General features: G+C 41.5%; 1 protein-coding gene across 5 annotated transcripts in view; it reads left to right on the plus strand.

The window, feature by feature from the left end:
- The window catches only part of ADAMTSL1 (ADAMTS like 1), a 438,476-nt gene extending 421,109 nt beyond the window's left edge, over window positions 1-17,367 (plus strand). For 4 of the 5 annotated variants that reach the window (XM_065046188.1, XM_065046189.1, XM_021295430.2 and 1 more), the window contains 6 exons: window positions 5,991-6,191; window positions 6,925-7,105; window positions 10,336-10,543; window positions 13,061-13,170; window positions 14,161-14,381; window positions 15,203-17,367. In XM_065046188.1, the coding sequence (XP_064902260.1) occupies window positions 5,991-6,191; window positions 6,925-7,105; window positions 10,336-10,543; window positions 13,061-13,170; window positions 14,161-14,381; window positions 15,203-15,309 (1,028 nt within the window). In that variant the 3' untranslated portion in view covers window positions 15,310-17,367. The remainder of the gene's footprint in view (window positions 1-5,990; window positions 6,192-6,924; window positions 7,106-10,335; window positions 10,544-13,060; window positions 13,171-14,160; window positions 14,382-15,202) is intronic. The other variant, XM_065046190.1, reaches the window with a different exon arrangement.
- Window positions 17,368-22,580: the final 5,213 nt, after the last annotated feature.

Below are 22,580 nucleotides of genomic sequence, written 5' to 3' on the forward strand. Positions count from 1 at the left end.
GTTGAGCTCAGATTGTACGAGCATTTTGTTTAAAGAAATTTCAAAGAACCTGCTTCATCTTGACCTGAAGTCTTCACTCAGATTCCTTCTTTAATAAATATTAGAAATATTGCTTGGGATTAATCAGTAGGTCAGTAGTAAATTAGAGCGCTATTTGTTAGACAAATATGAATGCAAGAAAATAATCCATTTTTTTTTAAGAACAGATATCTTTTTTAAAGGAAATGCCTTACCTTTTTTGCTTGTATTACAAAATGTATTTAGTACTTGCAAAATTTGTTTGATGTTTTCACCATTGCTTTCCATACAATTCTGCTGATTTAATGTATCAGCATGCTAAAAAAAAGAAATACTAAAATCAACAGCCTTTGCACTTGTTTATTTCTGTCATTCAAGTCTGCAAGTGAAAGAGTGATGCATGCTTTGTATTTTGGCCTCTTAGCATTAGCACAGTAGCCCAGAGTCTCTCTGCAGCTACAGTGATACAGAAAGTGTACAGAGGTATAATGTAGTCGGGAGCTGAATTTGGTCTGCAAGAAATTATCATTGTTGTGAAATGTTTGTCTTCTCTTTCCAAATTCCCCCTTATTATCCTTGAAATATTAACAGTTTCCCCGCTAAATGATGTAACTTCTACTCAATTTTTTTTTTTTTTTTTTAGTATCTCCAGCTTTTACACATTCATGACTTATCCTGGCTTTGAATGAATTCAAAGTCAAGTAGACTTTGGAAGGGAGGTTGAAGGCATTTTTTTCTGTCTCTACTTAAGAAAGACTGAGAGAGAAGGGCCTTCTTGTGCCAGAGGTTTCAATGCTCAGAAATAGTCCTAAAAAAATTGTTCCATCTTACCTTCCCAAGGTTTCTGATGCACTGAAGCTCTGCAATAGCTGTGCGTTGGCTAGAAACAAAGCCAGTTTTTCCTCCTTGGATGTTAAAGGGACAGGTGTTGAGCTTTGGAAGGATAAAGCAAAGTCCACAGGGATGGGAGTAAATAGAAAATAGGCGTTGGTAATTTGCATTAAATGGCATTAAAACTGGAACATGGACATGATTTTTATTGTACTCTGGTTCTCAATATGCATAAAACTTTATCCCACAGCTTATGCATCCATACATGTGGGAAACCTATATGAAATGTAACTTGTGAAATGTGATTGATGCTTGTTCTGCATACACAGATGAGGAGTATCCATTACATATGAGTCTCATAGGTGTTAATAGAGTTTTATTGTTAAATGTTTAAAAAAGTAATAATTACTCACTCATAGAACGTATCTAAGTAATAGTGTTTGGGGGTTTTCCCCCATATTATTGATTACTGGCTGTTCCTTTAGCTAATATTTTATATATAAATTTTGGGAGAATAAATTATATATAAGGCAAGTAGAATAGTCGGTACTAGGAAGACTATATTGTTTTGCCTGACAATAACTATTTTAAAGAAAGAAAAAAAAAGGCATGGACTAAGACCATTTGCACATTGAAGTATATCTCAGTTTCTCTGCATTTGGCATCAAACTGACCTTTTGGCTTTCTTCATTTTTCCCCGTGCAAACTGCTTGCAAATGCATACAGTAAAACCGAGCTCACAGCATGTCTTTGTCAGTTGTCACGGCTATGTGCTGACCTGTGGAAATCCTTGCAATTGCACTAAAAGAGAGGGAAACTATAAAAAAATAGAATACTGTAGGCGAAGTCATACAGCCACTTGTCCGTTTCCTGTGTATCCATTTGTTTTCTGTTGGTGTTAGCTTAGGCAGCCTTAAAACTGTGAGGCTGAAACCTTTCACATCATTTATTTACTTGAGAGTGAGTATCTTGGAAATTGGATGAGTTGTTTTGCAGCACAAGATAGGAAAACAACACATCAGTACTCATGGCAAAAGGAATAACCTAAAATGAAGTGTAGAAGGAATAAATAGAGAGCTTACAGAAATAAGAAAAAGTACTGAGTAGCAAAGAAAGCTGTGTCTTTGTGGTCAGGAAGTGAGTGTTGGGGAGAGAACTGCCAGGGGTAAAACTGCATTAGACCTCGCCAAAGAAATTGAAACAAATAGCAAAGACTCTTTACCCTTATAAGTAAAAGTGAAAAAGGGGAAGAGGGGAGACCACTGTGACCAGTGTGCATTCACTCATTCTGCCTTTTTCTTCCTTTTTTTTCCCTCTTTTCCAGTATTTATCTGCATTAGCTTGTTCTTTGCTGTGTCCCCTGTTGCTGGCAAGCCCTGCCTGTATCCACAGTGGGGAAGGGCATGGGCTGGATGAAGCTGCCCTTAGGGGCTGCTTTCCCCTGCATGAAACAGGTACTACCGAGAGCAGAGGCCTCCCAGTGGAAGGCATATGACTCACACAGTAGGCTCTGCATTTGCAATGACAATGTTTCACTGGCAAAGACCTGTGTAACCATTGCACCAGTGAGAGGTGCCATATTTGTCCTCACAAGTGACAGACAAGGTCTCCCCAGGGCCTGGATCTATGTCTCAGCGTGAAAATGGTTGGGATGTGCCACAGGTCACCACTAGCTTTTTTCACCTGGTATGAGAGTTCTTCTGCTTTGTATGAGCAAGAAAGCTTCAATTCTCGTGGGCAAGGCAGCGCCTTCTGCTGCAGGAACAGTGTACCTGGAGGTATGATTAGTGACAAAAGGCAGACAAGAAAAGACTACAGTAGCCCCATCCCTCGAACTAGTTCAGTTGCCTGACCAAAGTCAAAAGAAGGGCAGCAAGGGTTTCTAAACAAATAATGTGCTCCTTAAGTCTCAAGGATTTGGTCTTGACGACGGCTGGATATCAAATTGTAGATTAATGAAAATAGTATTTTTATTCTTGCAGTGATAGGCACCTCAGTAAAATCTAGATAAATTCTTAAGGAAAACATGTATCTTTAAATAAAATCTTGATTGCAGCAAGTCATTTTATCTCTCTCACAGGAACAGTACTTCTTCAGTACATGTTAGCTGAGGATCTCCTCATGTGAACAGACAAGAATGAAAAGAAGGACAGTAACAAAAATATCAAATTGCAGTGTGTGTTCATTGTGTAATACTGAAACAAAAGCATCATATTCCCATTCTTGTTTGTCTTAGTGAATAATAAATAATAACCAAATAATTGTGATAACAATGAAGAAATATCAGCTGATAGAAATGTCATGGTTTAACCTCAACCAGTAACTAAGCACCACACAGCTGGTCACTCCCTCTCCCCAAATGGGATCAGTAAAAGCAAGAAAACTCGTGCATTGAAATAAAGACAATTTAATAAGTAAAGCAAAAGCCGTGCACGCAAGTACAGGAAAACAAGGAATTTATTCACTACTTGCCAGGCACAGGCAGGTGTTCAGGCATCTCCAGGAAAGCTGGGCCCCATCACAGGTAATAGTTACTTGGGTAAACAAATGCCATCACTCCAAATATCCCCTACTTCCTTCTTCTTCCCCAAAAAGATATACTGAGCATGATACCATACGGTATGGGATATTCCTCTGGCCATTTGGGGTCAGCTGTCCTGGCTGTATGTCCTCCCAACTTTCAGTGCACTCCCACCCCACTCACTTGTCAGGTCATGTGAAGAGCCTAAAAGGTCTTGACTCTGTGTAAGCCCTGCTTAGCAATAAGTAAAACACCCCTGTATTATCACAGAATCACACAGAATCGCAGAATGGTTAGGGTTGGAAGAGACCTCTGAAGATCATCTAGACCAAGCCACCTGCTACAGCAGGTTCACCCAGAGCAGATTGCACAAGAATGTATCCAGGCTGGTTTTGAATGTCTCCAGAGAAGGAGACACCACAACCTCTCTGCGCAGCCTGTCCCAGTGCTGCTCTGGCACCCCCAAAGTCAAAAAGTTTTTCCTCCTTTGCTTTAGTCTGTGTCCATTGCTCCTCATCCTGTCATTGGGCACCACTGAAAGGAGTCTGGCCCCATCCTCTTGACATCCACCCTTCAGATATTTATAAGCATTTATAAGATCCCCTTGCAGCCTTCTCTTCTCCAGGCTGAGCAGACACAGTTTTCTCAGTCTCTCTTCATAAGAAAGATGCTCTAGGCCCCTAACCATCTTCATAGCCCACCGCTGGACTCCCTCTGGTAATTCCTCATCCTTCTTAAACTGGGAAGCCCAGAACTGGACACAGTGCTCCAGATGTGGCCTCAGCAGAGCAGAGGGGGAGGATAGCCTCCTTTGATCTTAATACACCCCAAGAAACCATTGGCCTTCTTGGCCACAAGGGCATATTGTTGACGCATGGTCAACCTGTTGTCCACCAGAACTCCCAGGTCCTTCTCCACAATGCTGCTTTCCAGCAGGTCCACCCTTAACCTGTACTGGTGCCTGGGGTTGATCCTCTCCAGGTGCAGGACCCTACACTTGCCCTTGTTGAACTTCATCAGGTTCTTCTCTGCCCAGTCCTCCAGCATGTCCAGGTCTCACTGAATGGCAGCACATCCTTCCGGTGTGTCAGCCCTTCCTCCCAGTTTGGTATCATCACCAAACTTGCTGGGGGTGCATTCAGTCTCTTCATCCAGGTCATTGATGAACAGGCTGAACAGGACTGGACCCAGTACTGGCCCCTGAGAAACCCCACTAACTACAGGCCACCAACCAGACTTTGCACTGGTGATTATCAACACTTTCTAGTTCTAAATCCAAAACACAGCACTATACCAGCTACTAGAAAGAAAATTAACTCTATCCCAGCTGAGACCAGAATTATTCCTTAGTCTTAGAAGAGTCTCCCATCTTTTAGTATTTTAAATTTGTTCTCTTCCTTTTTTTATTCCATTCCTTTTGAAAGGTGCTAGTGTGAATGTTTGTGTATGTATTTTATGTTTGTTTATATATTACATATATTGCACAAGGGATTTTGGATACAATATAGTCATTCATTACGCATACATACTCATATAAACAATACAGTGTAAAGCTGCAATATAACAAACTAACAATCAGTATAGAGTGCACAAACAGAAACTTAGCCAGACCTTTCATGTATCAGTGAAGTGCATGGATGTGTAGGACTAACTTAAGCCACAAGCAGTCCAAGTAGTATATGCCATCCCTTGTGCATGGTTTCTCTGGCTTCCAACCCCCTGTAATTGATGTAGATGGGTTGCAGTATGGAAATTGCCCAGTTCTTTCCTTTTCCCCAGGAAATACGTAAGGCAACTTAGCTATGTCTCCCAGGATATGCAAGTCTCACATGCAGTTTGTCATGAAACTGACAAAATGTGGATCTGGTATGACAACCACAGGAAACGGTATCTTACAGATACTTTTCCTCAGCCCAACAGGCAAGGAACTCACTGTGAACCTAAACCTCATCGGCTGTGCTGATGATGCCTAGCCATACCTGTACAATGCTTCAGAACAACAGGTTTTTTCAGTTGGTTGTTTTGCTCGGTTATTGCTTAGACGATTGCCTATTTCTTTGACAAAAAACCTCTAAAGGCTCAACTTTATCTCTTTGTTTTTCCAATAGTTGTGTAACAAAAATTTTCTGTAAAACTTCATGTAACAAAAATTCTGTGTAAACCTTTGTGTAACAAAAAATTTTAATTTTTTAATACCAAAGAAAAAAGAGAGGGAGGTGGCCCTGTGATTTAAACAGGCAGCCTGGAGACCAAGCTCAATTTGTATAGCTTGTTCAAGCATGCTCCTTGAGCTTATGCTAGGTGTGTAACCTCCCTATCCCATTTTCTTTGGTATTAAAATGATGATGACCGAAAATAATGGAAATCTTGGGAGATTTGATATAAATATTTCCAAGCTGATCTGAGTTTTTCATATGGAAGATAAACTGGGTTTTGGATAATTTTTGTTTCAGCTGATGAGAAGGTATTCATTACCACAGTATTCCTGGTTTTATTATGAGAAAATGAGGAGAAAATGTGATGGAATTGACTTTTTCTGCTAGCTTTGGCCATTTCAGAACATGTAATTTTGCAGCAAGTAGAGTACTCAGCAGGTTGCTTTCATGTCCCTGTTTCTTAGGGTGTGCTGTGGATGGTCATCCAATGCCAAACATCACCTGGTTCTATTCTGGTGAGCCTCTCAGTCTGCGCCATCGCCTCCTGGCAGAGGGACGGATTCTTCAGATACTCAACATCAGTGATGCTCCTCATGGTGAATTCAGCTGCCTTGCTCAGAATGAGGCTGGCTCTCTCACACAAAAAACATCCCTGGCTATACAAGGTAACTCTCCAGTTTCAGTTCTGTTGCCCTGTGAAGCTCTTACAGCAGACTACCCTGCACTGCCTTTCTCTTCATGGATTTCTCCTCTCTGAAATCAGGACTGTTGTGTGCAGGAGGAAATAGGTGTTTTGATGTTTTACTGCCATGGAGATAGATTTGCAGGACTACCAGGTAGCTTGTCATGTTTTAGGTTTTACTTTATCAAAATGACACCTGATATTTCTGGCCTGCTCAGCATACAACACACCTTGCTGATTCAAGTAATGATTATCAAATCTGGACAATTTTCATGTCCAGAAATTCAAGACAGAGGTATCACAGTTTGAACCCCTAAAATTAGAAGCCCCAGTACAGGTGGATTGCAACAGAATATGCAGCTTTCATTGCATCAATGGTCAGGGAAGGACTGGAGAATTTAATATTTCCTTAAATCTTGCCATAAAAATGTGTGTTTTAATTCCCCCCTTCATCCTCTGGATGGATGAGAAACGCTGGTGAGAAACACACATAAGATCATAGAATAATATATACTAAAACAGCCAGTGGCTGACATCAGCTGGAATTCCATTCCTTCTTTGTTTATTGCCTGGTGCCCTGTAGATGTAGGCAGCTCCTCTTCACTTGAGAAAACAAGTCCAAATATTTGATCCTGGAGAACATCTCTGACTCTTTTCTAAGTGCTGCCTAATGACAGTTTCGAATCTTAACATGTCTCTCCCACACTTTTTGGCAGAATACCAGTGGTCAGTGGACAAGCTAATGGCCTGTTCAGCTTCCTGTGGCCACAAAGGTGTGCAGCTGCCGCAGTTGACGTGCTTACTGGATGGGGCCGAAGTCAACATATCCTACTGCAAGGAGAAGCCCAAGCCAACCCTGCAGCCCATAGCATGCAACAGGAAAGACTGTCCTTCACGGTTCGTCTGTTAAAATGTCATACCTGCTTTTAAGATGTGCTTGAAGAGTTCTTTGCACTGGACGTCATGCTATTGCAGCCTTTCTGGTACCTGTCGTGGCTAAAAAGGGAATTTATAAGTGCTTAATTAGACAGCTGGGAATTTGTAGCAAGATTTGTGGAAAACATTGACAGTACATGGTATTCCTTCAATAATCAGGTTAGGAAATAATACAAAGGCTATTGCCTACTCTTTATTAGCAAAGTTCATAGCTTGAGTTGTCTTGGGTGATCCCAGCATCACCCAATGCTGGATGTAAAAAATCATGCTTGTTCTGAGCTCTGTACATATGGGAGTTTTGATACAGAAGTACCATAGGTTCACATCTTTTTTGTGTTCTGCATGGCTCCATACCACTTTATCCCAACAATATAACAGAAAAGAAGGTTTAGCAGCCATTTAGGGGGTTTATTCTGAGTTCCTGTGTGATATGAACATCAATGTAGGACAAGCTGGAGCTGCAGCTGCAAAGAATTCCCTTAGCAGAGTGGAAATATCTTTTGTAAAACGGGCACATCTCATCAGATCTAGTGAGCATGAAGGCAAGTCAGACTGAGTTCTGCCACCTGTTGCAGATTGCTAACTTGTGGTTTCCTTGGGATTGTAATTCTGCCCCTGTAATCCCCTGCTTTCAGTTACTGTTAAACATGATGCACTCAGGACAGCCTGAAAGACTTTTGACTACACTTAGGTCTTCCTCTGCCGTTTCCTCCCCACACAAAACACTTTCCTTCTTTGACACCATTTGGTACAAAAAAGAATACATTCCGAGCACCTATCCAGAGTCAGTGTAGTGTTATACTCCCCACATGTTAAAAATGTCCTACTTCTGCTATTCAGTGGCTCCTTAGCTGAGACATGTAAACACACTTTTCCATATTTTTCTGTGGTTCTACTCCCTCCTCTCCCTTATTTCCATTGTTGTCATGTGTCATGGTTTAGCCCCAGCCAGCAAGCTAGGACCACATGCCACTCATTCAGCCCTCCCCCCACCCAAATGGGATGAGGAGGAGAATCAGGAAACAAAAGGTACAGCTCGCAAGTTGGGATAAAAACAGTTTAGCAAGAGAGCAGAGGAAGAAATAAACAACAACAATAATAACAATGAAAGAAATACAAAGCAAGGGGTACACAATGCAATCTCGTATCAACCCAGAAAACCGAGGCCCAGCCTCCTCCTGAGCAGCAATGCCTTGAGCAGCAATCACAAACATTCATCCTGAACAGCTGATCCTGGAAAGAACAGAGACACGGACCACACTTTGCATTCAAACAGGATCACACCGCACCCCCAGTCCCAGAGAACAAAGACAGCAGTGATTCCCCACGTGATGAGCCCCCCCAACCACCAGTCCCCCCTAGTATCAAATCTCCCTTTGACTGGTTTGGGTCAGCTGTCCTGGCTGTGTCCCCTCCCAGGTTCCTGTGAAAATTAACTCCATCACTGCTGTACCAGCACATATTTTTCTAAGCTTATATTCCCTCCTCTCCCTTATTTACACTGTGGACATCGTGTGTTTGAGTATACAAGCACTTAAAAGTACTCATCATCTCAAGAGAAATCTAGTACAACTTCTTTCATTTGATGTTGATTTGGGAGTTGTATTAGAAAAGAAAGTCTAAGCTGAGGCAAGGAAAGGTGCTAAGCAACCTGTTGAGAAGTAAGCTGCCAGATTTACTGCTCTTGCTGTGTCCTGGGTATATGGTAAGCTTCTGTTTAATTACCTTTTAAAATATGTTCCTACTCCTCTTTGCAGGGAAATGCTTTCTGAGTTGCCAGCTGAGTCATACAAAGGAAACAAAAAGAGATTTGATGAAATATGAAACATACTCATTATCAGCAGTTTTGCTTGGTGATGGCAGTAAAATCCGTGCAAATGGTTTATGTCTTTTTATACCTTCCCTGAACTGTAACACAACCTGCAATCCTCCCTTGGCTCCTGAGGAACTGCTGAGATGTAAGCTTGGAAATAGAAGTTGCTTGAAATGCAGAGCAGAGCTTTACGAGAGGTGCAGAAACTTCAGATTCGACCTCACCAAACTGCATGAAAAAAAGTAGCAGTATTTTTGTTTTCCATGTTGGAAGTGTGTTTGTTTATATACTTGTTTTTGTGATCACAGGAATTAGACACTCACAGAAGACTGATGAATAGCAATGGATGCCTCTCCATGGGACTGGAGAACTCCTATTGCTTATTTTGTAAAGTAATAATAAACACTGCTGGTGAGGAATACAATAGGCACTGTTTTCCTTCCAATAACACACCAGTCCTGCTGAGTATCCTGAAATTTAATGAAGAAAACTTCTTACTTGGCCATAAGTCTTCAGGAAACTAGTAATCAGTCGCATCCTTCCTGTTCCAACCTACCTCCTTCCAAAACCCAACTGTACAAGTGTTTCACGTAATGATTCCTAAAGAGACAAAATGTGTTGTACATCTTGGTAAGAGTTTGGACCTGGACCATTTTTTTGTGTTGTTGTAGGCTTCTTAATAGATAGACTGGCAGACCAGCATGTAGGAGTTCAGAGCCACAGTCTCAGCTGGTGAATGCATGGCCTGAGCTCAAGAAAAAGAAAGGTGTCCTTTGTTCCTGGGCTGACTATGCACCAGCCCCGTCTCTGAGCAACCTTCAGGCTTTTCTGGATCATCCCAGCTGCCAAGGGCATAACAGAGCAGGCAGACACCAGCAGGACCAAGCAGGCTCTTCTGTCAGCAGTAGGTTTTAAGTGGCCTGTGAGCTACTCCAGCATCTTTATGGAGATAGTTTTCCTTACTAAGGGGCGTAAAGGAGCTGATCATTGCTGGCATTCTGACTGTATCCTGTCACAGAGGCCTCTGTGACACAGTGGTGTAAGAGTAGCCATGCCTGACCACTGTGCCTGGGCTAGAAATATTTACTAAGCCTTTAAAAACAGCCTTAAGGGCCAGAAAATGAATTCTGGGCCCAAAGAACCTTGAGAAAGATAATTAAATTTAAAATGTGCTCTTTTCTCAGTTTTTATTCTCTGAGCAGTTTTCAGTTACCACAATGAGACACTGAGGAACTCAGCAATTTCCAGGGTCTCACCATAAATTAACCAAGCCATTGTTATCTTTCTTTGCTCCAACACATAAAGACCTGTTGACACCAATGACCCTGCAGATGGTGGCACATATCTGCTCCCTGACCTCTTTGCCTTTCTCTCGCAGATGGATGGTAACATCATGGTCTCCCTGCACACGGAGCTGTGGAGGAGGCATCCAGACGCGGCGAGTGACATGTCAGCGCCTAACAGCGACAGGCAGCTCTGTCCCAATGTCAAACGAGGCTTGTACCCAGGTGTCCAAGCGCCCTGTGGACACACAGAACTGTAACAGGCAGCCCTGTGTTGAGTGGGTGGCCTCTTCTTGGGGCCAGGTAAGGAACAAGCCAGCAATCCAAGGACAGCCTCATGCTGTGGGCTAGAAAAAAAAAGTGATTAAAAGTGCAGCTTCATACAAAGATCAGATGTTAAAAAGCTTCATTCCATAAATACCAAGTGTTGAGAATTAGGTTGCTTTGTTGTGGGAATCCACACTAGACTTTTTGTCTTGGTCTTTCTGCAATCTATGAGATTTCCTGAAAAGACACTTGTTAATCAATTATAACCTGGAACCAAACATTGCTATGTGCTTTCTTCCCTTTTCTCCCCACTCCAGCTTGACTGAACAATATGTGAAGGGTGATGAGTCCACTACAGTCCAGATTTAGGGATAGAAACTCACAGATTTTAGCCCAAAGATCTCCAGATTGGTGATTCACACTGGGATGGATCATTCTCGGGTGAATGAGAAACAGGGTTAAAAACATAGAAGCTGATTTTGCTAGAGGTCAAAGCCAGTTATCAATACTACTTTAACATCAGTTTTGGTGAAATACCGACTTTCAAAGGGTAAAAGAAAAAGCAGTTTGAAAAAAAGCCAAAGTAGTCATACATCTAGTTGAAATGATGAGTCAGGTAAAGGTATAGAAGTGAGGCAGAAAATAATTATCCAGTCTTGACATATAGTAAGCTGTCATGAAATATTTTGCCTCCTTTTCTAATTAGTCTACAGTAAGTCAGTTTGAAAACAATGGCAAATGCTACTCAATTATGTCAGAGGTTAGAGTAATATGACAGTTTGTTTTTAATAACCAAAAGTATTCTGCATTTGCTTTAGGTAATATGCACAATACATTGCACTGCCTCATGGTTCTTTATGATGTTGGCAGTAAAAAGTGTCTTCAGCTACTAGGATTTGTTATTCTTCACTACTTGAAAACAATTTACCTCTTTCCTGTGTATTTTGGAACCCTCTCATGAAAGGTGATTGAGGTATTATATTAGATTTATGAGTAAAGCTTGGAATTATCCTTTCATAACAAAGAAGCAAATTTTCACTTGCTGTGGAATCCCAAGTAAGGACTGGATTATAGTAGCAAAAAGCCAGTTATCTCGTCCTTATTTTGCAGATCATTATGGTCTATATTGTTTACCGTGACATACTCAGCTGAAACAATCAAAGAGGTCTGAATTAATTTGTTAGACCTAACCTCTGTGCATTATAACATAATATTTCTTCTACCTAGCTTCAAAAAAAATCAAGTTCCACATGACTCTGTGTAGTTCAGTCTATTGTCTAATTACAGTTACAAACATATCACTGGCTCAGTGGCTCGGTAGATCAGCGACCTTCTGGGTAGGATCATGGGGCATCAGGTCCTTCTCGCCCAGGTGTAGTGACCAACTTTCCCAACTCACAGAGAAAATAAGCAGACTACCTACTCTACTCCAACCTCTACAATGAATTCCTTTTCTTCATTTAATTTTAATGGTATTTCAATCTTCACTATGTAATCCCATAGTGTTTTTAAACTAGTGAGACAGGCTTTCTGGTGATGAGGACTACTAGGCCCTGCAGATATCACAGAACTGCTGCACGTACTTCAGAGAATGGTGTTTCCATCCACCTTGCTCAGCGAGGAGGTTGACTGGGAGCAACAGGAAACCCATCTTCTCTCAGGAGAAGGAACAAGAAACTGCTTCTCTCTCTCAGTTATCAGGGAGGAAGATGTTGCAGTGGGACAGGACCATTATGTAAGGAGTGCATGGTTGTATGAAATAGGGCTCCTACTGATGGGGGGCATGGAGCGGGCAGAGGGATCAGTCAGTAGCCCTCTCCTGGCAAAAGTTCCTCCTTCACACTAAGATCCCTTTCTCCAACCCTTAGTCTGTTCTTGAATATAATTTCCAGATACATAGAAAAGCCAACTGTTTCTTGAAAGCTGATGTAATTTTAAAGGAACATTAATACATGCTTCATGCCTATAGCTAATTATTATTTAGTTGGAGAGGATTAGAAGAGTTAAAGAGGAAGCACGTGATTAATAAGCTTGAGTAGACTAGGATAACCTCAGTATTGGAGCAAGTTTGCAGATCTGCTGTTTGTAATGTTTGCTGCTTTTGTTTATTGTCCTGCAATGCTTTTAAATTAACTGGAGTGGAATATGCACCTGATTCAATGCGATTTTGGTTATCAACTGCTTGCTCATAAATTGTTATAGTACAAAAAGGAATGTATTGAGATTTCTTGAATGGATCATGGGCTCTTTGCTAATGACATGAGAGCATTTTACGTGCACTAACAGATGTATGTAAGACTGAACTATTGAGGAGGAGAGGTAATGAATCTACAGAGCAGATTTACAAATGCAGTTTTAATGTTGCTGGAGGAGAATGAGGTAGGGCAGAAGATGACTGTGCACTAAGGCTCCAAAGCCTGCAGAGCAGCAAGAATTGCTCGAAAGCTCAACAGTCACTGCACAGCAGCATGGACTTTATTTCACCATCAGTCTCACAAAAGGAGAACACATATTGCCTTTTACCTCGCATAAGTGATTTTCCTCTGTTCACAGTGTAATGGGCCTTGCATTGGACCACGACTAGCTGTACAGCACAGGCAGATATTTTGCCAGACCAAAGATGGGACTTCCGTGTCATCTGATCAATGCAGTGCCTTACCAAGGTAGGACAGAAATCTCTTACATCTGAAACCACTACCCTTTGCGGAGATGTTGAATGGGCTAGTGACTTCACCAACAATTTTTGGGTTTCCCTTATGTAACCAAGAGGTCATACTGTAACCCATACACTTACGTGGCACAAATCTTAGCAGGCTAAAGCCCAGGCTTCACTATTTGCTCCTATGAGTCCCAGAAAAAAATACTAGTTGGCCAACAACTGGAAAGTCTTCTAGGCATGCCACATCCTGACTGAAAGGCTGTGCTACCTCTTCTTAAGCTCCCAGTCTCCTTCTCTCTTAAGCACAAGCTCTAACTGAGGAAAAAGGGGACTCCACATCTTTTGTTTTCCTGCAGATAAATTTGACTGACAACATTATGAAGACATATTTAATTTATCTGAAACTTAGGTATGTAAATCATTCCTGATCTTGACTGAAAATGAATATGATTGGCTGTTTGGCTCTTAGTCATGTATTTTCATTATCTGTGTGACAAAGCTGGAAGCTAAGTGTGCCTATGCATCTTCAGAGACATTGTGCTGAAAGGTAAAGGAAGATTTCAGAGAACCAGTTTTGTTTCATCCCACTGGCTGTAAAGCCATAAAAAAGATACAAAGCTCTTCTGGGTCTTACTGGTTGCCATTTCACCAATTGCATCTTTTCTGTGGACCTCTGGTTTGGCACTTCATGGAGAGGACATTTCAGCCAAATCTTCAAAAAGTTCGTACGGTTATTTTGCTCCAGTGATGCTATACCAGCGTGTGCCCACTGAGGGTCTGTTCCTTGAATGTAGTTACAAATTGCCTTTCAGTGCACCACAGTTATCCCCATTTGCACCCCTTGGAGACCTGACCCATATGGTGCTTTGAGCAAGTGACATTTGGAATATGCAAGGCTTGCTGTCCCCAGAGCTTGCATGACACCAGAAGCAGCATGCACTTGCTCCCTGGGCAGCATGGTGATGGGTCACTCCTCCCTCCCTCTTGCCCACAGGCCTTTGAGCACCCAGAACTGCTGGACCGACATCTGTGGCGTGCACTGGAGGGTCAGCCTGTGGACCGTCTGCACAGCTACCTGCGGAAACTATGGCTTCCAGTCCCGGCGCGTGGACTGCGTGCACGTCCGCACCAACAAGCCCGTGATGGAGCATCATTGCTCCTGGAGGCCACGACCAGCGAACTGGCAGCGCTGCAACATCACCCCCTGTGAGAACAGTACGTGGCTGAGAGGAGAGGGGGCAGCGCGGTATTGGAGGAGGACGGGAGGCAGCTTCTCAGATATGCAGCACTGGACTTTGCAACTAGGCATCCTGGGGAACCTCCAGCCAGAACATGTACAAATTGTGGTGTCCAAAACTCAGCACCCCAGGAGCAGCAGCACCCATGGTGACTTGTTGGTGATAGTGATAGCGCCACAATTGTATCCCCTTGCTAACAGCAAGTGAAATGGCTGTTGCAGCCTTAACTTTCTGTTAGTGGTACAGAGAGAATGTAAAACACATCGCAGACTGCTGGCTATAGTTAAAATACAATAAGTCTAAATCCAGTGGGTAGGTTGATGATAGGAATTCCTGCAGTGGAGGCTGCTTGCTTTCAGGTGAAGAGCAACTAATTGGGCCTGATAAAGGACTAGAAAAGCACATTTATTTTAAATAAATAAATAAATAAATAAATAAATAAATAAATACATACATACATACATACATACATACATACATAAACAAACACATCAATAAATACATACATAAATACATAAATAAATAAATAAATGCACACACCAAAACCAGCCACCTGATTATGCTGCCTCTCTGAAAATAATGCCCCACCACGGCAATGTCCAGTGCTTTCTCCATTGAGCCGCTGGCTGCCTGAAGTCCCTGCTCAGCCTCTGCAGCATGTCAAGCTCACGCTCACAGTGAGACTTCCCAACACAAATCTGTCTTGGTCCCCGTCTTGGCCACCCCAGGAAATGTTCTAAGGTAAGAAATCCTTTCATTGGTTCATCACCATGTCTCCTTTTGTTTTCTCTTTGGCAGTGGAGTGCAGAGACACCACGAGGTACTGCGAGAAAGTTAAGCAGCTCAAACTCTGCCAGCTCACCCAGTTCAAGTCACGCTGCTGTGGAACTTGTGGAAAAGCTTGAAGACAAAAGCAAAGGAAATGGAGGAACAAGGGGATCTCAGCCTTTGCTTCACTGAGGCGAGGACTTTGCAGAAAATATAAATGGAATGGAATTGTTTTTCATTTTATTTATTTATTTCCCGGGGGGGTGGGGGGGTAGTGGGAAGAAAAAAGAAAAAAAAAAAAAAAAGAAACACCTTTTACCAAATTGTTGTTGTAAAGGGACGAATCTGGGAGACAGAATGCAGCAAAACATGGTCATGAGGGATGAGAGTAGACCATAAAATGTCACTGAGCCCCCTGCATGCAACCAGAAGTGGGCTTGTGAGGAGTGGAGCTGCCCCATAAAGCATGTAAGTGCCAGGGGATACACCAACGGATAGGGAAGTGGATCAGAGTAAAAACCTAGCATCACATTGGATCACCACAATATTAAATGAATAATCAGACAGCTTGGAAGGTCACAGGACACTAGAAGAAAAACAAAACTAAACTAAATATTTTGCTGTGCAGTATGAAGATACTTCATCTATCTTACACTGCTTTGAGAATAAAAGCATGTGATTTCACTTTATAAACCTATTTTTTACATCCAAGATTGGATTAATTTTTTCCTTTGTAAACCCCTCTCTCTTTCTCACAACACGCCTTCAAATTATTTCAGTGAGAAATCCTTGCGATCTTTGAGGATCTGGTTTCTAGGGAAGTTGAACAATGGTGTGTAATGTAAGTGAACCTAACACACACCTGGAAGTGTTCCCAGGCTGTGATGGTGAGTAAGGACTGGGGATAGGAGGGTTGCCTTCATCACAGAGGTGAGGTGACCATGTTAATTATTATCCAGAAGAAGGAGAGAAAGTATGATCTGCTATTGACAGACTGCAGTACAAACCTGCAAACACTGTCCTGTAGAGCGCACAGACAGGAAAGACAGCGATAGTCTGTAGTAAAAGGAACTACTTCATATACTGCATCCTATTAATGCTTACTTGGAAAAGAGAGGAGTACTACTTCCCAGGGTTCAGGTGTTTTCAGACCTGGGATTTTTGCAAAGGAACTTGAGAAAGTAGCTTTTCCTATCCTGCTAATGTGAAATGTCTTTCTCCAGGCAAACAAGCCTTATGGACAAGTAGTAGGGAATAGCTGTATTCTGATCTCTTGTAGTTATTCCTTCTCAGTATAAACAGAATGGATTCAGCATCAGCCTCAGAGGACTATTGCCAATAATTTTAACAAACGCGCCCCTCTCCAGCAGCCTCCCACAGCAAAACAGGTGCTATAAAGCAGCACATTTTTAAGCCCATGCATAACACCTTGAAGATACTGTCTGAAAAGTAAGGGTTAAACACCACACCCACAAAATGACTTTGCAAGCTGTCTGTGAGTCTTTCCCCCTGGCCAGTTGCAGTGGTTATTCAGCCAGTGAAGTGCTTCATCCTTTTAGTTCCTGAGCACTCTCTGCTCTGCTCAGAAAATGGCCCTAAAATTAGAGGAAATCTGCAAAGTAGAGTGTTTGAGCATCATGAACCTTTAAACAAGACCTACCTGGATCTGAGGCTTTGATTCAAGACCATCTCTAAATTAAAGGATTGTCTGTGCCTCTTCCATCACCCCCCACTGGGAGTGCCTTGTGGTACATTAATGAAATGCTGTTCAAATACTGCTGTGTTACAGATTCCATGATGTGTGGATTGTTCAGCAAAACTGGGAGTCCACTTTTGAGGTCAGTGAGAGGTTCATGACATTTTAAACTGTCTTGCTTTGTGTTACTTCAAAACACATCTGGCAGTGAACACTCTTACTACAAATGGGTCTTCAAGAAATAGTGTTCCTAAGCATCAGTGTAACTTTTTATTTAAAAAAAAAAGAAGAATGTCTTTCTATGTATGTAAATGTATATCTTTTCTGTATATTTATTAGGATTTCTTGTATAAAAAGTGCAATATTAATAATTGTACATGATTTTGTCCAGATAAAACTATTTTGTTTTTTTTTTAAATCTCCCCAGAATTTTGTTCCTCTAAAATCAATGGTAATAGTGTTTTTCTCTTAATTTTAATAGCACTTGCATTTAATTGGGGATCTGCTTCACTGTGCACAGAATGCCTTATTAACTATGACACGAGGGAGGGATGACGTTCTTAACTTGTGAAATGATAGTTATGCATGGAATGAAGGACAATTCCTTAATAATAATAACGATGATGATGATGATGATGACAATGTGGTGGATATTTCTAGTACAGTAGTTAACAAAAAGCAGTACGGGGAAGTATTTTCATTTGTTTAATAACAAAACATATTCATATGATCACATGTTGAATGGTAGCTGTGTAACTGTGCTTCGAAAAAACACAAAGGATCAAATCTGGAGGGTCCACTGTCTTGTCTCTGCACAGTGCAGATTTAATTTCACATGTCTATCCTCTGAATTGTGACTTGACAGCATCTCAGTAAGATAAATATTGCTGGATATTTTATGAAAGGATGCATTCCTTCTCTAAAAAGAAAACAAAACAGGAAACTTGTATTTATATAACTTTTTGTACAGGTAATGCAGGTTACTTATTTAACTACTGCTATCTGGTGTGTTGTTTATTAATCTTAAAAACAAAATCCAAACAAAGTAGAGAAGCTTTTGAAGTGGCCTGTCCTTATTCTGTATTATGATAGCTGCACAGAGCTCTTACACAAAGTACATATTTACCTACCCTGGGGAAAGAGTATGCAGTAACTTGTTTTCAAAAGTCTTCAGCCATTGAGATTCTGCATCCTGACTTGGAGATTTATTGCAGTTCTTCATTTGCCTTGCTTTATTCTTTTTCACTGATGTCTTGCCTCTATTGCTCTTGCGTAACTATAAAGCCATCACTGCTGGTCCTAGGATCATGCAAATCAGTAAAAGTATACTCCTCTTTTTCTATGCAGCAATGCTTAAATACATCTTGTAACTCTCCTCAGCAACCTATGGCATGAAGCAACCCTTGTTACTTCAGTCTTTCCTTATAGGTCGGTGACAAGGTCACTGCTGCCTTTAGTAGTGGAGCTTGCAACTCCTTGAAGCACCAAGAGTATACATAGAAGGAATCCTGGTAATGGTCAGAATTATGGAGGGGAGAGGAAAGAAAAAAAAGAAAATAAAATAAAACAAAAGCATTTTCTCTTAACAAAGACAAAATCAAGTTTCGAGAACTAAGCTGGTTCTGCTGTTGCCTTTTTCAAACAGATGATACAGTGTCTCTTAAAAGGGAACAGTGATTTTGCTCTGATTTATTGACAGTTTCCCAAGTATGATGTTCCTGCATATTCTTTCTATACATTTACAATGCAGGTAAATAACACCTCACATATACATAAAGACACACAGAGATCCAAGCCAAAGACATCCAAACAACAGTACTGAAGGCAATGGGAATTTGGTCATTCATTTTGAGTAAAACAAGTAAGGAAGCTGGTGTTGATGTAAAACAAACAGCAGACCAGCTAACACTCTCAAGAGAATAATTAAGCTTTTTTTATGCATATGGCTCTAGTTACCAGTCAAGTCAAAAAGGCTTCAAAACCTTCAAAGCAAGCTTCCAGTTTTGTTCTCCATTCTGATTTTCCTCAAGGAAGAAAAACAGTTCTGCAACAAGCAGAAAAATGCAGTGCTGAAAGGTTCCCCATGGGAGACCTACTCCCGCCCCTTGTTATGTGGCAAGGCAAGCACAGCTAAACCACTCCAGGCGTGTATGTCTGCATACATGCTCTTTAAACCGTAGAAGCCACAGGCAGAGCTTTCCAAAGTAACCATTAAGCTGGAAGTTTTTTTCCTACTATATGACAACAGTCATGACCTTCTTTTCAAATGACCCTGTCAAACAAGAAGCTAATGATGACCTTACTATCTATTTGGTACACTGATACATAAATAAACCTGATTATTCTGTATCAGCATAAGCTGACAGCTCTAGTTGTACAAAAAGGCAAACCAAAAGCTTATCTTAAAAGCCCACATAAGTTCTTAACAGCAGCTGTCAGAGACACTGATCATTTCACCTAGGAATTGAATGAATTAACTTCATTCATTTTATTATATAATTTTTAACACAGAAGTTTTCAAACAGTTTTGTATGATGTCAGATTTTCTCTCAGACAATTAGTGCATACATATGGGAAGCTCAAAATTGCTAATGCCAACTATGGCTCTGCATATTAGCTGCAGACCGTGGTTTGGGAATCATAGATTTAAACATTCCCTTCATCCTCTTGTTTAAAGGCATATGTATATTTATCAGTAGTGTTATATATTAACAGTCACACTCAGCTTTTTTTTTGTGGAAACTAAACTAAAGAATATGTAAAATACTTTAGTTTGCAAAATACTGAGGGGACAATCACACATCCTTTTTTCCACTGGTTTTACACATTAAAAGCATATTGGCTAATCATAATTTTCACCTACACTGCTTTTCATAATCTCCATTCATCTCCTTTCCAGTCAATAAGAATCAAATCTAAAATGTAGTCACATACATAGTAATTTTAATAAAATTTTTATGTAAAGTTCTCACTAAGGCATTTCAGTAATATGCAACCCAGATGTTATTTATCCAGATTTATAAGGGGGAAAGCCACGTCTCAGCGTCTCCTCTTCTCATTACAATACTTATTTCTAGCCTGCTCTGCCTTTCCCTGCTTTTCACTAAGATAGAATTTACTTGCTCCCACTCTCAACTTCACATGCAAAGACAGGAACACAACAGTATGTTTTTTTTTCTCCATCTGTCTCTCTGAGAGGCAAATATGGTGCTGAGCCTCATCTTTCCTTCAGTGATCACCAATGAAGACTGAAACTAGCAAGTCCATGGAATCACAGACTGCAGTCCTTTTTTGCCAGAATGATTACAAAACCTGGAACAGCCTCTACTGAGCCATCAAATGCATTTTGCATGGCTGAGGCAGCAGGGCTGAGAGTACACAAGTGCCTTAGGATTAGAGAAGTATCACAGCAGTGTTTATCTGTAAGAGTTTTTTTCAAATGAAAAAATAAACATCCTAAAGTAGCTCATGAAATATATTTAAAACAGGATCTTCACTGATCTGAGTTTGTATACCAGCTCATACTCATATGTGGAAGGCTATATGAAGGGAGATTCAAGGTTAGCACAGAAAAAAACGACATCTGACCAATAAACAACAAACAAACAAATGAAAATTTAAAAAAACCCTATGATGAAGAAAAATCAGTTTGTAACAACTAGAGTAACTGAGGGCAAGGCATACACCCTGTTACCAACGTAGAAAGTAGCTGACAGTGCTTTGGGGTTTTTTGCCTTTAATGCAGGAAGACCACTGGACATGCTTTGCCCTTCACACTGGTGCCTGCCTTTGACACTGTGACTGACCAGCACACATGTTGGGAGATCTGCACATTCTTACCTCACGAAGAAAGGGAATTGTATGGGAGTGCCTTTAATGCCTCTCTCTGGGTCCATGTCTATCCGGACCATGTGCAGTTTACACTGCCTCAGGCTGCTTTGAGTTGCACATGGTTGTCCATGAAGTGTGGCAGGTGGGAAGGAGCGATGCAGCACTGTGTCACCCATCACACACCCATTTCTCCTTGGTACCTCACTATGCTGGCAACAAGAACCCTGAGTCACTCCTCCCCTGCTCACTTGCTTACCTAGCTCCAAAGAGCTTTGTAGGTCTTTGACCCTGACAGCTGATTTATTTACTAAATTTAATTGCTAAACATTGCTTCTTTTCAAAGAGAGACTCCATCTTACCATGGTCTTCCACACTCCTTTCAAAAAGACTGGCTCTGTCAGCAAGACAAATGGCTTTGGTGAAAGATGGGCACTGTGTTTCTAAAGGCCAGATTCCTCTGCACAGCCTGTGGGTGAAGCTACTGCAGCAACATCTCTAGGCTCACACAACAAAAGCAACCCTGGTACAACAAAATGCTCATCCTTCACCAGAGGCAGCATTCTTGTCTCACAGGGCAGCTTCATGCTTGCCCAGAGACACAAATTTCCCCAGCACCAGTTGAAAGACCAGGTACTTGTCTAAGTCCCTGAGGCCGTAGGAGGGTTGCAGCACAGCAGGCAGGACTCCATGGGCTGAGGCACCAGCTGAGCAGGGCCCAGGCAGAAGGCTCCTCCCTGCAGGCAGGTCAAGTGCTCTGCAACCAGCATGGAGCGGGGAAGAAACTCAGCTGGCTTGAGCAAGGGATATAGTTTATGAAGCTCTGATAACCAGGGTTCATAAGCTGAAACAATAAGTAAAACAGTATGCTGCTTGCTCAGCTTGCCACTCTCTCTTCCTGGTAACACACTGCTTACCACTTAGGAGAGGGAATAAAAGGGAAAAACAGGAGTGTTGCCTAAGCCTTTAAGCCCTTTGCAAAGAAAAGTTTTATATATGTGTAGATATAAATAAAAGTATGCCGTTTTTATGTGGCTAAAAGGGAAGGGGACACCAGAAGGTAGAACTCTGTGTGCATATAAATACTGTTTGCTTAAGCAGCAGCAGGATGTGAATGATTGCACAGTAAGCATATAGTTATCCACGCATGCTTAGGATGACATGGGCACGGGAAACCACTCCCTACTACTACACTCTTTAGTACTATAAAGTAGTTGGCAGCTTCTAGGTCTCACATGAGGTTTGCACCTACTTCAGTTACAAACTCCCTAGGGCTGGTGGCAAGGCACAAGAATAAAATGTGAACCAGAAAGATCACACCAGACAGGCCATGAACAGCTTGCTCTCCAAGTGAGGAGAAAGGACAGGTTTCTTTTATCTTAAGAAAGTGCTTAATGGCTGGGCTGAGCAGTAATTTGTTTTGGGCTACATGGAGACTTCCCCCAGCCCTTTTCAACATGATGCTTTTTTTTAAAAAAAAAAAGCATAAATTCTTGGTTTAAATAAACACCCCATGAGGTTAGTGGATGCTTGTTAAAACACTTCACCTACTGAAACACTGATGGAGTCAGTTTTCAACTAATAGCATACAACCTAGTGATTTTATTACTAAAATAAAAAAAAAAAAAAAAGAAAAATCTCACTGTTAACCCACTACATACAAATCACAGCAAATCAAATCCAGCTGTGCAGGGAGGATCCCATAGGCACTTTTCTTTTTTAGCAGAGAACAAAGCAGAGCAGAGGCCTGCTTGCCCAGCAAAGCAGCAACCTCAGGCCCACGTGAGGGCACTTGGCAGTGCTGCACGAGCCCTCTTGCCTGTCTGGGGACAGGTCACTGCGTCAGCCAGCGCAGTGCTAGTGAACTGGTGGAAACAGAGAATA

This window comes from Columba livia, chromosome Z, assembly GCF_036013475.1.
Source record: "Columba livia isolate bColLiv1 breed racing homer chromosome Z, bColLiv1.pat.W.v2, whole genome shotgun sequence".
Lineage (NCBI taxonomy): Eukaryota > Metazoa > Chordata > Aves > Columbiformes > Columbidae > Columba > Columba livia.